At 40.4% G+C, this 14829-nt stretch overlaps 1 protein-coding gene and 1 non-coding gene across 2 annotated transcripts; both read left to right on the top strand.

Annotated features, from left to right (window-relative positions):
- Positions 1-7743: 7743 nt before the first annotated feature.
- Positions 7744-7862, top strand: LOC116889416. Its single transcript, XR_004386381.1, has one exon. It is a non-coding gene; the product is annotated as a 5S ribosomal RNA (ribosomal RNA).
- Positions 7863-10271: 2409 nt separating this feature from the next.
- LOC116888518 (melanoma-associated antigen B4-like) lies at positions 10272-11309 on the top strand. The gene has a single exon (XM_032889817.1). The coding sequence runs from the start codon at positions 10272-10274 to the stop codon at positions 11307-11309; it is 1038 nt and encodes a 345-aa protein (XP_032745708.1).
- Positions 11310-14829: the final 3520 nt, after the last annotated feature.

Below are 14829 nucleotides of genomic sequence, written 5' to 3'. Positions count from 1 at the left end.
GAGAGTGGAAGGTGAGGGGAAAAGGGAGCAGGTTCAGGTGTGGGGGAGACAGGAGGGCATCCCAGAGGACCAGCAGTGTGGGGTGGGGCGCTGCAAGTAGAACCTCTAGAACCCAGGAACCAATGAGGATGACCTTAGCCAAAATATTCAACAGTGGGGAGGTGGGATATAAAAGACCATCTCAGTGAATGAACATGACCCCATTTGAGCATAGGACCCTACTCCTCCTCAAAATTATTTACCCAAAATTGTTCCTGTCTAAAGGAAATGCACAGACAGAAATGGAGCAGAGACTGGAGGAAAGGCCATCCAGAGACAGGTCCAACTTGGGATCTATCCCATGCACAGGCACCAAATCACAACACTATTACTAATGTCATGTTGTGCTTGCAGACAGGAGAGTAGCATGGCGGTCCTCTGAGAGGCTCTATTGGTAGCTGACTGAGGCAGATAAAGATACTTACAGCCAAACATTGGACTGAAGTTAGGGACCCCTATGGAAGAGTTAGAGGAAGGACCAAATGAGCTAAAGAGAATTGCAACCCCATAGGAAGAAAAATAGCATCAAGTAACCTGGACCCCTCGGACCTCTGAGGGGCTAAGACACTAACCAAAGAGCATACATGGACTGGTCCACTCACCCCACCTCCTGTTACAGATGTTGCAGAGGACTGCCCTGTCTGGCCTCAGTGGAAAAGGATGTCCTTAATCCTGTAGCAACTTGATACCCCAGGAAAGTTGAATGCTAGCAGGGCTAAGTGGGAATAGGTTGGTGAGTGGGGGAGTATCCTCTTAGAAGCAAAGGGAGGGGATAAAAAACTTATAGAAGGGGAACCAGGAAGGGGGCAACATTTGGAATGTAAATATATAAAATAATTAATAAAAAATAAAAAAGTTAAATTTGTGATACGTAAAAAACAAAAACCTCATATTCTAAGTATATTACCATTTTGAGCATTTCCCAGTGCATATAAACATAGGGAGGTTACTGGGAGACCTTGCAGTGTAAACAAAATTGGAAGCTAAAACATATTAGACATTGATTAAACTGCCTTATTTTAAATTATTTGAATTTCAGTATTGTGTGTTTGGGTGTGTGGTGGGGGGTTGTCTAGCAAAATATACCATCTACCCTATTTTGGAAATTTCTTGTGTAAATATTATTTCATCACTTATTTGAGTCCCAGTAATATCTTTTCAAGATACCTACTGCTTTCAAACCTTCCTCAACCCACTTGAGATTCCTGAAACTTGCTCTTATTTGAGTACCACAGTTTCTTGTTATATTTGAATTTCCCATATGAATTGAGAATAATGTTGCTCCCATGTTCTGCTTCAATCTTGTTGTTTGACCCAACAACAATAATATCCCAAGCAGAATATAATATCCCAGTAATATAATCCCAAGCAGAATTACAAGCTGAAATCTCTCCTATCCTCAGGTACCTTGCCAAGCATCAGGAATGAGGAAAACATGTTTCTTTGTCCAGTGTCATTTTCTCTTTATGGAACATCAGTACTTTGTCTGATGGATTCCAAATTATTGGGGCAGGAAAGAAAATCCAGGTTATTTTTGTGAAGGAAGATAAAACTGTGACTAATGAGCCCAACAATATCAGAACAAATGATGCCATATGAAACTGTAGTCCAGCTGTCCACATTGTGGTGACGAAGGGAAACGAGGTCACATGAAATGTCTCCTTACTAGAGGTCTTAGAGAAAAAAAAAAAGACCTTAATCTGAAGGAAGATGATTTCAGGTCACAGAATGAATATTAAAAGAACTACCTGGAGTTGCAGTGAATACTGGAAATGACCGAAAGTAAAACTGATGAAACTTTGCAGAATTCAAACCTTTTCTCTAGAAAAATCTGTAAATGATTAAATGAGAACAAAACAAAAAGCCTTCTTTCTTCCTCTACTTATGGGGGAAGCAGGAGATGCACTAACTAGTCAGGTCAACAAAGTTGAATGCACTAGCTAAAGCTATTGACCTACTACTTTTTCTTAGGCTATCATCTCCCTTTGCCATGCTTTCAACCCATACTTCTGAATGTGACCACCAAAAAATTATTATGACTGCGAGCAAGAATCAGTAACTCTATGTATAAGTAACTGCCTCACAGGACAATCAGAATCCCAGAGCACCTATTGTCTTATTTAGTGCTTAATGGATGAGTACTTAGAGCTCAGAGAGAAGAATTAGAAAATGAAAGAAGCATACAGACTTTGTCAAATACTGAGAACTTTCTTAAGCTCTCTCTTCTAGACTAGAAAATGGTTTTATCAGCAAATGATTTCTTCTCAGTGACCCAATGAAAGAGATATACTGAAAATGTCATTAAAATGTAAAGAATAATTTCTGAGTTCCCCAGGAGAACCTTCAAGCTTATTCAAATGGTCTTCAAAGATGTAGTAAAAGGACTGGGGCACCCTTATGCCCCTGTCAGAAAATTGAACTTACATTTATATTCAGAAAGTATTCTGTTACAACAAGAACAAAACTAGCTTCCAGATGACTGTCTTGAGTCTACTGAGAAGATAATCTTGGAAGAGCTAAATATAATGACTATCAATTTTAGAGAGAAGTACTTCATCTTTAGGGATCCCATGAAGCTAAAGATTTGTTCCAGAAAAGGTCACTGGAATATCAGCAAGTGTGTAGTCGCAGCCTTCCACATTTTTTTAAATTTTTTTCCATCTTTATTAAATTGGGTATTTCTTATTTACATTTCTTTTTTTGCCTTCCACATTTTTAATACTTATGGGTTCAAGAGCCCATACTCAAGCCAGGAAAATGAGAGGCTTAAAAGTTTCTGACCAAATATTAGTATTACAACTGGATTTCCATCCCAGATTGAGCAGTTTTGAGAGATGGGTGAGATCCTGAGAAAAATTGGAGACAGGCATGTTCTAGGGCCATGTCCAGAAGGTTCTTCCATGTCTAATAAAGCCTATGGAAAATTTTCACTTTGTGTTTGAGGTTTGTGGTCATTGATCTTATGTTATATGACAAAACTTTTCCTGGGGAGATACTAAACACATACCTACATACTGGAAATAGGAAATTCACCTCAGACCAAAGTACAGACAGATACCACCAAAGTATAAGTTAGGGATATTAATAGCATTATAGGTGAGTGGTCACTCACAGGAGCAGAAATGACTCAAAGACAACCCACCCCAGTATATATGACAGCTCCCAAAATCTGGCAACCCAGAGCACAATATAGTGCCTGTAGGCAGCTCAACAAGTTGAATAGTGTTCTATCCAAGGAATTCACTGGTCTAAATCTCTTCCAGGCAGTTGATCTAGTCTCAGAGCCTTGGTAGCTTGGCTTGTCTGAGAGGCTTTCAGCAGTTTGATTGTTTTTTTGTTTTGTTTTGTTTTTTTTTTGTTTTTTTTTTTCTGGAAGAAAAGGCCAGTGAATGTGATCAGTTTCAGGACTTACTAAAGCTGTTTAAACTGTTTACCTTATAGCTTAAGGAATATTTCCATCTCAGAGGAAAATGCTACAAAACCATTCTAAACAATACAGCATGATTCTACATTATTCACTATATCTGTTCTATACTATAAAAGTACCCAAAACTTACATTCTTTGTGTTTTTGGTGTGGATAGGTATGGTACTTTCTTTCTTTCTTTCTTTCTTTCTTTCTTCCTTCCTTTCTTTCTTTCTTTATTTATTTATGCATTAATATTTTGGTTATTTTTTCTTTTTAATGTAAGAGTTTTATTTGAGACAGGGTCTCATCCTGTAGCCCAGGTTAGCTAAGTCAGTAGGTGTCACTGGTTGGTCTTGAACTCTCAGCAATTCTTCTGACACAACTACCCTAGCCCTGGGATTGTAAGCAATAGTCATCATACCTGGCTTTAATGGATGGCTTACTTAGCTCCGAACTTTATGTTTTTGGGTGGCACGGATCAAATATTGATTGCTGTTTAACATACTTAAGAGTTTTAGGTATTGGAGATATAGTTCAATGGTCGCTCACTTACCTGATATGCTTGAAGATCCATGTTCAATCCTCAGTATTGAAAAAAAAAAGTTCGGTTATTTAGCAAAACATTGAAAACTATGTGATCCACTACCTCTCATCAAAGTACAGCATTGACATAAGCATTCTTTTGGAAATTTAGAATACCAAGCATTTTCTTGGAAATTCGAATAATGCTAAAAGGGAATTTGACTCCCACCTCCCAAATTGGTACATGCTATACCTAGGTACCAAATTCTTCACACAAACAATTTATTACCCGGGAGGGACAAGCAGAGGTTGAGTGGGGGCGGCAGGGAAAGCTGCAAAGGAAGAAGTAGCAGCAGTAAGCAAGAAAAGCAATATAAGTAACAGAGGGTGTTTTCGCAGGAATGGATTTTTAAGGGGAAAACGGGACAGTCTGTGCTGGGGTGAGCTGGTAAATCCTAATTGGACATATTAGCCAAATAATGAATTTTGATTGTTGGAACTTGGTGTTTTGTTTCAGTAATGAGTCGGTGGATAAATCAGGGAATAGACCTTGGTGACTAGCTTTAGCAAAGCAATCTAACAGTTTAGTAAGGTAGAGAAAAATGGGGAAAAAGAGTGAGGCAAAAGCAATCTGCAATGTTTGCCATGTTCAGGCCTGCCAGAGACCCTTCAAATGCTACATTAAAAAATAGCTGCAATATGAATGGAGAAACAAAAATGTAGAGAGAGGCTAAGTCTTTTTGTAGGTGGGAGATGGTACTAGTCCTGAACTTAAGGTCGTACTCATGCTATGCAAACACCCTACCACTGACCTATACCTCTAGGCCAATTTTAACTAATTTAAAAAATAATTTGAAGTCACGGATATCACTAGGTTGTCCAGAATAGCCTTGAACTTTTAATCCTCTGCCTGAGCCTCCAGAGTAGCTGAGAAGGATAATCGTGCATTACCAGGCCCACTTGACATGGTCAGTTAATGATTCACCTTATTTCATTTAGTGTTTCTGTTTGTAAATTAAAACATTTGTAGGGGTTGGGGATTTAGCTCAGTGGTAGAACACTTGCCTAGCAAGCACAAGGCCCTGGGTTTGGTCCCCAGCTCCGAAAAAAAGAAAAGAAAAAAAAACATTTGTAGGTATCGGGATTCATTGGGGCTTATTCCACAATGTAGAATAAGTCTATAATGATCTTGATTTCTTGATCACTAGCTCATATTGATTAACCAAATATCAGTTCTTTAGAAAAACTCTGAGTTGTATCCAACTCTGGAGAACATTACATATACATAAACACACACACACACACACACACACACACACACACACACACACACACACACAGCATTTGTACCATCAGCTATAAATCCCCTAGTGGGGAAGTGCTGGCTATTCCTTTCTTAAATAGCTTCTCCTCTGTTTACAGTTCTTTTATTGAGGTTAGAGCATGTGGTCAGGTTCACAAGGCTAGTTAACAGTAGCAGTAAGCCTAGCTTCCCAATGTGAATTCTTCTTTAGCCCACACTATTCATTGCAAACATTCTGCACCTGGGGCAAACTTACATTGCTTAATTCATGTTTCTTTACAATATTCTCCAATGTAGCTACTCCATTTTGGAGTATCCAGGGTCCTATGGGAAATTGACAGTATTACTAAAAGCCATCAAACCCTTAATCTTAGGTCTAATCTGTTTAAAAGATTCTATTATGAATAATTCTATTCATAAAGTGTTGAACTATAGTATAGAGACAAAGGAATTAAAAATATTATCATAAATGCAACTTTCAATAAAACAGAAAAAAGATGATACCCGATGACAGTAGCAAAGCCACATAGCACTGCCAAGAAATGGCAAATTTAGGGATCACAGTAGCATGCTGCACAGATATTTTTGATGACTGAGGTACATCAATTAAAACATGGGAATTAAACTTATACTAATTGATTTAAAGGTATAATTGGTATATTGCCATCATTTTTTCTCTGATACCTGTCACTTAGAATGTGACACTTTCCCTGGAGTTGGCCCCACCTCACATTAAACCCGGAGTGCCAGCAGGCAACTTTAATGTACGGACAATATTCAAGAGGTTTCATGGGCACCTTGTTTTCTAAGAAATCTCCAAGACAAGGAGAAAAAGAACTCTGTGAATGAATTCTAAAAATATACCAGTGCACCTCAAAAAGTATGGCCTCATTCAGCAATCCATCTAAACCTGCACTCAACCCTTAAATGCCTTAGGCAGGACATTCAAATTAGGCATCTCCCTTGAGCCGAAACAGAACATTGGCCTAAGGTAGTAAGTAACTACAGTTCAGTTGGGCTATGATCCTGGGGTTGTTAGATACCCAATAAGAAAGCAAAATGAACACTGTTTAGAAGATGGAAAGTGGGGTCCCTTGCAATATTGAATCTAATATCAGTTCTCTGAAGAAATGACCATCCCTAGATTAATTTGGCTTATCCAACAAGAGAATAGAGGGAAAGCAAACTTATCTGGAAAGAACTCACACCAAGAGCAATAAGGAGATTGTGGCCAGGCCTTGCTCTTAACTGTGGCAGAACACAAGGAGAGCTATGAGGCTGAGGCACATCCTTAGTTTTTTCTGCATGACATCTGGGAGTAATGAGCAAGATGTAAGGGAGTGAATCTGACTCTTCACAATAAAAACACCACTATATAGAGTCAAGGTGTGGAGACCCGCCAGCACTTATCACAGGACACCCCTGAAAAGAGTAGTATACTAAAAGCACCTGTCCTAAGAGAGTCACAAAATAAAATCAAATGAATCTGGGAAATGGATATATAGGTAAGAGAGAGTTGAGGAACAGTAAGCAGAATGCTTTATATGTGTGTATGAAGTTGTTAAAGAACTAACTTAATTTAAAAAAAGTGAGAGAAAGAAAATGAAAAATAAAACCTGAACACTTTATTTTTATCTGTGAGAGCTGAGATCCCAGTCTCAACTGAGGCCTCGCTTCCACTCATGCAACTTGACCTTCATGTGGGTCCCCTCATCTGAACTGAAATGGGGGATATCTCAAAAGCTGTTGCCTGTCTATAGGATATGTGGTTTGGACTCAGTAGGAGAGGAAGGACCTAGCTTCACAGAGATGTGAAATGCAGTGCTGGGATACCCAGGGGTCTACCATTTGCTCAGAGGAGAAAGAGGGAAGAGGATGACTGGGAAGGGGCATTCAGCAGGATGTAAAGTGAATAAGTAAAAACTTAAATTATAAGAAAAAAGAATATGGAGGTGGGCTCAGAGAAGAAGAAGAAAAAATACTGCAGGATCCTCAGAATCCACTCTGTTGAGCCAGCATATAAAGTATGTCCCAGCAAGGTGCCTAATGGGATGTAATGAGCAGGGCCTTAATTCTTCAAGGGAGGGTTCTAAGTGGGAATGAGAGGGACTGTCCCCAAACAGGGACTCAGAGTCCTGTTCTCTGACCTGAGAAACTCCAGCTGTATATTCAGATAAGGCTTGGCTGCATTACCTGCTCTGTGACTTAGGAAGGTGTGAGCTTAGGAAGATGGAGGCTGGAGGACTTTAAGAAGTATCACAGGTCTGCTAGGCCACTCTAGAAAGTAGGTAGACATCAGAAGAATTAACTCTCTTTTCATCTCTGGGAGGCCAGAGAGAAAGCGGTAAAGCTTTATGTCATGTCTTGACTTCTACTCTAAGGACTAAGCACTAGGAGGGCAAAGTTTGCTGCTGACATATTTGAGTCAATAGAAGAAAGGATCCTAGTACATGATTGTGCTATACCAGACAGCCTACGGCCATACCACCCTGAACGCGCCCGATCTCGTCTGATCTCGGAAGCTAAGCAGGGTCGGGCCTGGTTAGTACTTGGATGGGAGACCGCCTGGGAATACCTGGTGCTGTAGGCTTTTGGGGGTTGGGGATTTAGCTCAGTGGTAGGCGCTTGCCTATGCAAAGCGCAAAGGCCCTGGGTTGGGGTCCCCAGCTCAAAAAAAAAAAAAGAAAAGAAAAAAAAAAATGTCAGAAGTGATATACCAGACAACATTGCAATCTTGTTACTCCCCTGTCTTTGTGAAAGTTTATCTAAAACTGAGATGAAAGCCCCAATGGGGAAGGAACATACAATATAAGGTAACATGCAAAATCAGGAGGTTCCGGGGATTTAAGAAATGGAAAGATGCATAGTGGTGAGAGTACGGACATAGGCTGCAAGTGGGTTTTGGAGGCTTACACAAAGAGCTTTGTGTGCTGTGGACTGAGGAAAGTGGGAAGGTTTGAGGACATTCTGTCACTTACCCGAGTACAGGGAGGAAATTCAGGTTGCCTTCCAAATTGAACTGACAGTGGGGTTCCTTAGCAACCCGGACCTGTTGTCAATCTTCAGGGCCAGCCCCTCACCGGATGTGATCTACCCTCTCTTCCTGGAGGAAGTGATAAGCTGGGTTGTTGGCGCCTTTGGCAGAGGTACTGCATACCTTCCCATATAACGGCTGCTACCAAATCCAAAAGGAGTCTTGGGTCAAGGTAAGGAGCCAGAATATGTATTAAGAAGAACGTACTCCTCTGATAATCAAGGGGGCTGTGTTCAATTCCATCCCTAGGTCGCCGGGCTTGTTGTGAGAAAGCCGTGGGTTGTGACGCATCTTAGAATGTCTCAGAACAGGGAGGGAATCTTGATCTTAGGAAGGAGCCCTGAAGATGGCATGGTGATGTTCGCAATTAAAGTCAAACTTTAAACCGTGAGTGATAAGGAATACACGTTCTAAATAATTGTGCCTCTGCATTCAGCCACCTTTGCACTGAGCTCTAGAAGGCCCCGTGAAGATTAGACAAGTAAACGTGGAACGAAATGTCTAAATCCTCAGGTATTCAGGGATCAAAGTGCTCCCTCACTCCCCCAAAGAAGAAAGACAAAACCCAAACAATAACAGTAAAAAACTGTTTTTTTTTTTAAACAGAAGAAGAAAACTAAAAAGGCCCAAATAACTTGTATTTAGACAACCTGGGGGAGCGTGTGGGAGGATGCAGAGACAGAAGAAAAGCAAGGCCATCCTGAACTGTGTAGTGAAACAATGTTTAAAGTACAAGATATAGTACAAAGAAAACACAGAAGGATTTAATCCTATATTTAAGAACGACATACAATTTTAGACATGAGAGGTTCATGAGAAACAATAGTCCCTGTGAAAAAAGACAAGCAGGGGAAAGAGAGGACAATAGCAGAAAAATGTAATCAAAGTGATATATATATATATAATTTCATGATGAAACATATTATTTATTATAGTCAAAATATGCAAAGAAGAAAAGTATTAGTTAAGAATATTTAAGGTGTTGGGGATTTAGCTCAGTGGTAGAGCGCTTGCCTAGCAAGCGTAAGGCCCTGGGTTCGGTCCCCAGCTCCGAAAAAAAAGAATATTTAAGCACAGAATTATGTAACATGGGCTGGAAACAAAATAAAATGTTGAAAGCAGTGTAAGACTGTTTAAATCTCTTGAGGGATGTGACCAAGTAAAGTGCTGTCTCATTTCCTTGGGAAGTGGCTTCACAAAATCAGCAGCTAGTGGAGTAGATTCATGTAAGCCTTGGTATGTATGCAGTGCCTGAAAGGAGTGAATTTGGGACAATGACTTACCGTGAGTCACCATTTTCAGAAAGAAGCGGCCCATTTAGAGCCCCAGATCTATTGTAACCTATGGACCTGCTAGCATTATTAGCAATAATCATTATTTTGAGTACTTGCTCACCTTCAGAAAGCAAAGAGAAGAGCTGCTGGTGTCAACACTTGACTAGGCTCTTTGTTTTAGCTCAGAGGGTGAATATCCTCAGTCTAAAAGTTTAGAATAGGGTGTTGTCAAATTTACAGGGAGCCTAGGTAAGGAACCTGGAGGAAGATTGAAGACCCCAAAGCACTCAAGACTGAAAGGGCTTTGCTGGGTTCTCAGCACTTTGTGTACCCAGTTAGTGCAGTGGAACTGAAACTCCCTGAAGCAGTCTCCCTCAGGGCTACAAGCAACCGTTGAGTCGTCAAATGAGAGCTGCAGAAAGGAGTGGCCCAGAAGCTAAAAAGAACTGATATAATCCTAGAACTGGGGTTGCTTAGACACTAGAAGACAGGGAGCCTTGTTGATCTTTGTCAATAGCTGCAGGCTGATCAGAACAGGAGCCCTGCAGTTTTGGGGAAAGTTAAAGGAATATTGATAAAAGGCAATATATTCAAAACACAATTAAGGTGTTCATCTCATTCTCTCGGTCTAGGTATCCAAGTCACCTGCTCTGCTGTCTGTTCCTGCCTGCTGTTACTGACCATATCCATCATGCCCAGGGGACAGAAGAGTAGGGCCCGAGCTCGTGAGAAGCGCCGCCAGGCCAAAACTGAGTCCCAGGAGCTTGAGGGTACTCAGACCATGCCATCAGAGCAAAAAGGGTCATCCTCTTCCTCTGCTCAGGCCTCTGGAGATGCTGTCCCAAGTCCCTCTTCTGATACCCTTACCAAGTTGTTTCAAGGAATGTCTTGTACCACCACTTTCAGTATTTGCATTGCCTGCAAAAGGGTTGATCCAAATGCCAAGAGCCAACGGAAGAAAAATGTGAGTTCCTCTATGGCCCAGCAATCCACGAGCCCAAAGCAAGATCTTCTAACAAGGAAGACTGGGATGCTGATGGAGTACATGCTCAGCAAGTACAAACACAAGGAGCCCCTACTGAGGGAAGAAATGCTGAATGTTGTCACCAAAAGTTTCAAGGAGCAGTTCCCTGAGATCCTTAAGAAAGCCTCCAACCGCATGGATATGGTGTTTGGCCTTGAGTTGAAAGAAATCCAGCCCCATGGCCAAGCCTATGAGCTTGTCAGTAAGCTAGAATTCCAGGATGATGGAAGTGGGAGCAGTGAGCTGGGTGTTCCTACTAGGGGCATTCTGATCCCCCTCCTAAGTGTGATCTACTTAAACAACTACTGTGCCCCGGAGAAGGAGGTCTGGCATTTCCTGAATATGTTAGGAGTCTATGATGGGGTCCCACACATCATCTTTGGGAATGCCAGGAAGCTCATCACTGAAGATCTAGTGCAGGAAGAGTACCTAGAATACCGTGAGGTTCCTGATAGTGACCCTCCGTCCTATCAGTTCCTGTGGGGTTCAAAAGCCTACGCTGAAAGGAGCCAAGTAAAGGTGATGGAGTTTTTGGCCCGCATCAATGAAACTGACTCCTCTCCCTCCCCATCCAATCATGAAGAATCTTTTAAGGCAAAAGATAAAACCCAAGCTGAAGGTACAGGCCAGGAAAGCACGAAATCCAAGGCCAAGAAACGTTCTAAAGCCAAGTCCCGCCCGCCTACACCTACTAGTGAAAACTAAGGTAGTCGCTACTGTGTTATTGAAAGATCGCACTAAGCTTTGTTTTTGTGATGCTTAAATTAGTTGTTGATAAAATTGTTTAGTGTCTTTTATCATAGTGTTTACTTGAAGTCAGAAGTTACATAGAAATAATACAATAGATTATGCCTTCATTGCTGTTTACCAAGTTGAGGGTTGAAAGTTTGATGTGAAATATTATTTGAAATTTCATAATTACCTTAAGGCAACATGGGATTGGAATGTAAATGTGCTTGAGAGTGAGAGAGAAAAGAAGATAGAGAAAATATAATAGACTTTGAGTTCATGTGTTGTTTTACTCCATATTTTCTTTTCAAACTTGTAAGACATGATACGTGCTTTGCTTATGCTATTAAATAATGTGTAAGAAACCAAATTGCAGTGAATTGGATTTCTTTTTTTAAGGTTTGTCCTTTACCAAAACACTGTTTTTCTGTTTACTGAACATCTATTCTTGAGTAGTCTTCCTGGAGATGTTTATCAAAATGATACCCACCAGCTACCTATGCAATGATACATTCTTTTTTTATGAATAACTTGTTTATTTTCTTTTAAAAAAAAATTTATTAGATATATTTCTTTACTTACATTTCATATGTTATTCCCTTTCGGTTTCCTGTCCATAAGCCCCCATTCCTTCCCCTCCCCCTCCCCCATATGGCTATTCCCCCTATACATCCCCCTTACTGCCCCCCCCATATTCCCCTGCACTGGGGGCCCAACCTGGGTAGGACAAAGGGCTTCCCCTTCCACTGGTGCCCCAACAAGGCTATTCTGTGCTACATATGCAGCTAGAGCCCTGGGTCAGTCCATGTATAGTCTTTGGGTAGTGGCTTAGTGCCTGGAAGCTCTGGTTGCTTGGCATTGTTGTTCATATGGGGTCTCGAGCCCCTTCAGCTCTGTCAATACTTCCTCTACTTACACCCAAGGGGATCCCATTCTCAGTTCAGTGATTTGCTGCTAGCATTGACGTCTGTATTGGACATGCTCTGGATGTGTCTCTCAGGAGAGATCTATATCCAGTCCCTGTCAGCATGCATTTTTTAGCTTCATCAATCTTATTTAGTTTGGTGGCTGTATATATATGGGCCACATGTGGGGCAGGCTCTGAATGGCCATTCCTTGAGTCGCTGCTCTGAACTTTGCTTCCATATCCCCTCCTATGGGTATTTTTCCTCTTTTAAGAAGGAGTGGGAACATCCACATTTTGTTCAGCAATGATACATTCTTAAAGAAGTTTTCTTTATGGGTGTGGGTCAAATGTCGTCTCCTTCCTAAAGAAGAAATGGGAATGTGTGCTTGAACAAAACACATTTTTCCATTTCTTCTTTACTAGTGACAGAATTTTTTGTTGTTTTCACTCTCTTTTTGAGGCCCCGAGAACTATATTTTTATGGCATCTCTCAGGTTAAATATTGAAGAAAAACATATCTTGGTAGATAGTTACAATGAAATAGCTCAAAATGCTTATATTAATGAACAGCAGCCTTCAATAAGTGAATACAGGATGAATCAGATACCAAAACCATGCATTCAACATTAATCTTTTTGGTCCTTCTGCAAAGGACTATTAAATTCACTTCTTAGTGGAAAGTTCAAGAGTTACAGAATATCCAAATATTACTGAGTTCACAGAGATAGTAAGTAACAGAGTTCATACTGGACCACTATTTAGATTCCTACAACACTTCACTGCTAAGCTGAAAACCAAAACTGAGCCTGTTATTTTGGTACTCCAGCACACATCTTGGTAAATATATAAAAGGTATGTGTGCCCAAATTATGGAGTTAGAAGCAAAAGAGAAAGTTCCAAAATAGAATGGAAGGCCTGCAAGATGTCTCAGCACCTACTATACCTGACAATCTTGGTTTTCTCTCTAGCATCCACATGGTGGAAGGAGGACACACTTCCACAAATTGTGCCATAAGCATGCCGTTGCATGCTTTCTGATTCCCCAAATAATTGTAATAAAAAGTGTTTTAATAATGAAATCATAATTCATTAAAAAGTGAATATTTAATGGCATCATGCATATTTAAATTTGTAATGTTATATAATTTCAAGGTATATATATGACTTCAGGTCAGGAAGGGGAACACATTATTGTAGAGCAGTAGCATTTTTTCACTCAGCACTGCTATAGACATCTTACTCACTGTGGAACGTAAGCCTCTCAGGGTAGCTGTTACTGTAGTTCTACCCAAAAAAGGGAATGATTATTTGAACATATTCTTTTCCCTGTGCATCCTGGATCTACTCTCCATCCCATGTCACTCTGGGTACAGGAAGGTATTCTCAAGAAGGTATACTAGGGTGAGATTATCCTAGACTTAAAAGTTTCAGACATTTCCTAGAATTATTTAATCTCAGAGACAAAGTTAAAAAAAAAAGTCTGAGATACGAATATTTATAGAAGAATTGTGGGTATCAAAATATCAGAATATAAGGTGTGTCACAGAGAGATCCACCCATTATTTCTGACAGTTTCAAACAACTAGACCTGAAGTTCCAGGGTAGGGAAATAATCAGAGGAGCCCCCATACACTCATAGGAGAAGGGGATGAGGGAAGGATTGTAGGGGATTGTCCAGGAGGGGGACAGTGAGTAGAGTGTAAAGTGAATAAGTGAAAACTAAATTTAAAGAAGAAACATTGATTTATATGCTCTTTTAACAAGGGGTTACAATTAAGAGATTGTCTCTCATCTCAGAAAAGACTTTGAAATTTGAAACAGTGTTGAGACGGTGAAAGACTATGGGTACTCTTTTTTTTTTTTTTTTTTGGAGCTGGGGACAGAACCCAGGGCCTTGCGCTTCCTAGGCAAGCACTCTACCACTGAGCTAAATCCCCAACCCCGACTATGGGTACTCTTGACATTGTATTAAATGAATTTGCATTATGGAATGGCTACATGCCTATTGAGGTTAAGGCTTGGCATGTGGGGTCTTGAATTAGAATAGTCTCCATAGGTTTATATATTTTAATGTTTGGTCCAGAGTTGGTGGGAATGTTTTGGAAAAGATTAGGTGTGGCTTTGTTAGACAACGTGTGTCACACAGTCTCATTACCTCAGCCTCCAACTTATAGATAAGAAGCAATCTTTCATCTACTACTGCAGTGCAGTGCCTGCCTGCTTGCTGCCTTGTTTGCCACCATGTTAGTCATGGACTTAACCTCTGAAACTGTAATCAAGCCCATGATTAAATGTGTTCTTTCTTGGTTACCGTAGGAATTATGTCTCTTCACGGTGATAGAGACATCAGACTGTAATACAAAGCAAACTAGGACACTGGAGAATATATTACTCATTTCTTACTGCTGGGACTAAAACAATACAGGCCTCAGATAGAGGATATAATATGAAGTTCACAAAAAGGGTTATCTCATTTTGTGATGGGATAAACCAGGTTACCTGGGTAAGGACCGAGCAGACATTATATCTTTGAGTAGAGAGAGACAGAAAAGTGTCATGTTCTGCCTTATATTATCACACTGAAAAGGT

This window comes from Rattus rattus, chromosome X (assembly GCF_011064425.1).
Source record: "Rattus rattus isolate New Zealand chromosome X, Rrattus_CSIRO_v1, whole genome shotgun sequence".
Lineage (NCBI taxonomy): Eukaryota > Metazoa > Chordata > Mammalia > Rodentia > Muridae > Rattus > Rattus rattus.
Note: the sequence above shows the minus strand (reverse complement) of the source record. Positions and strands in the feature narration are given on the sequence as shown.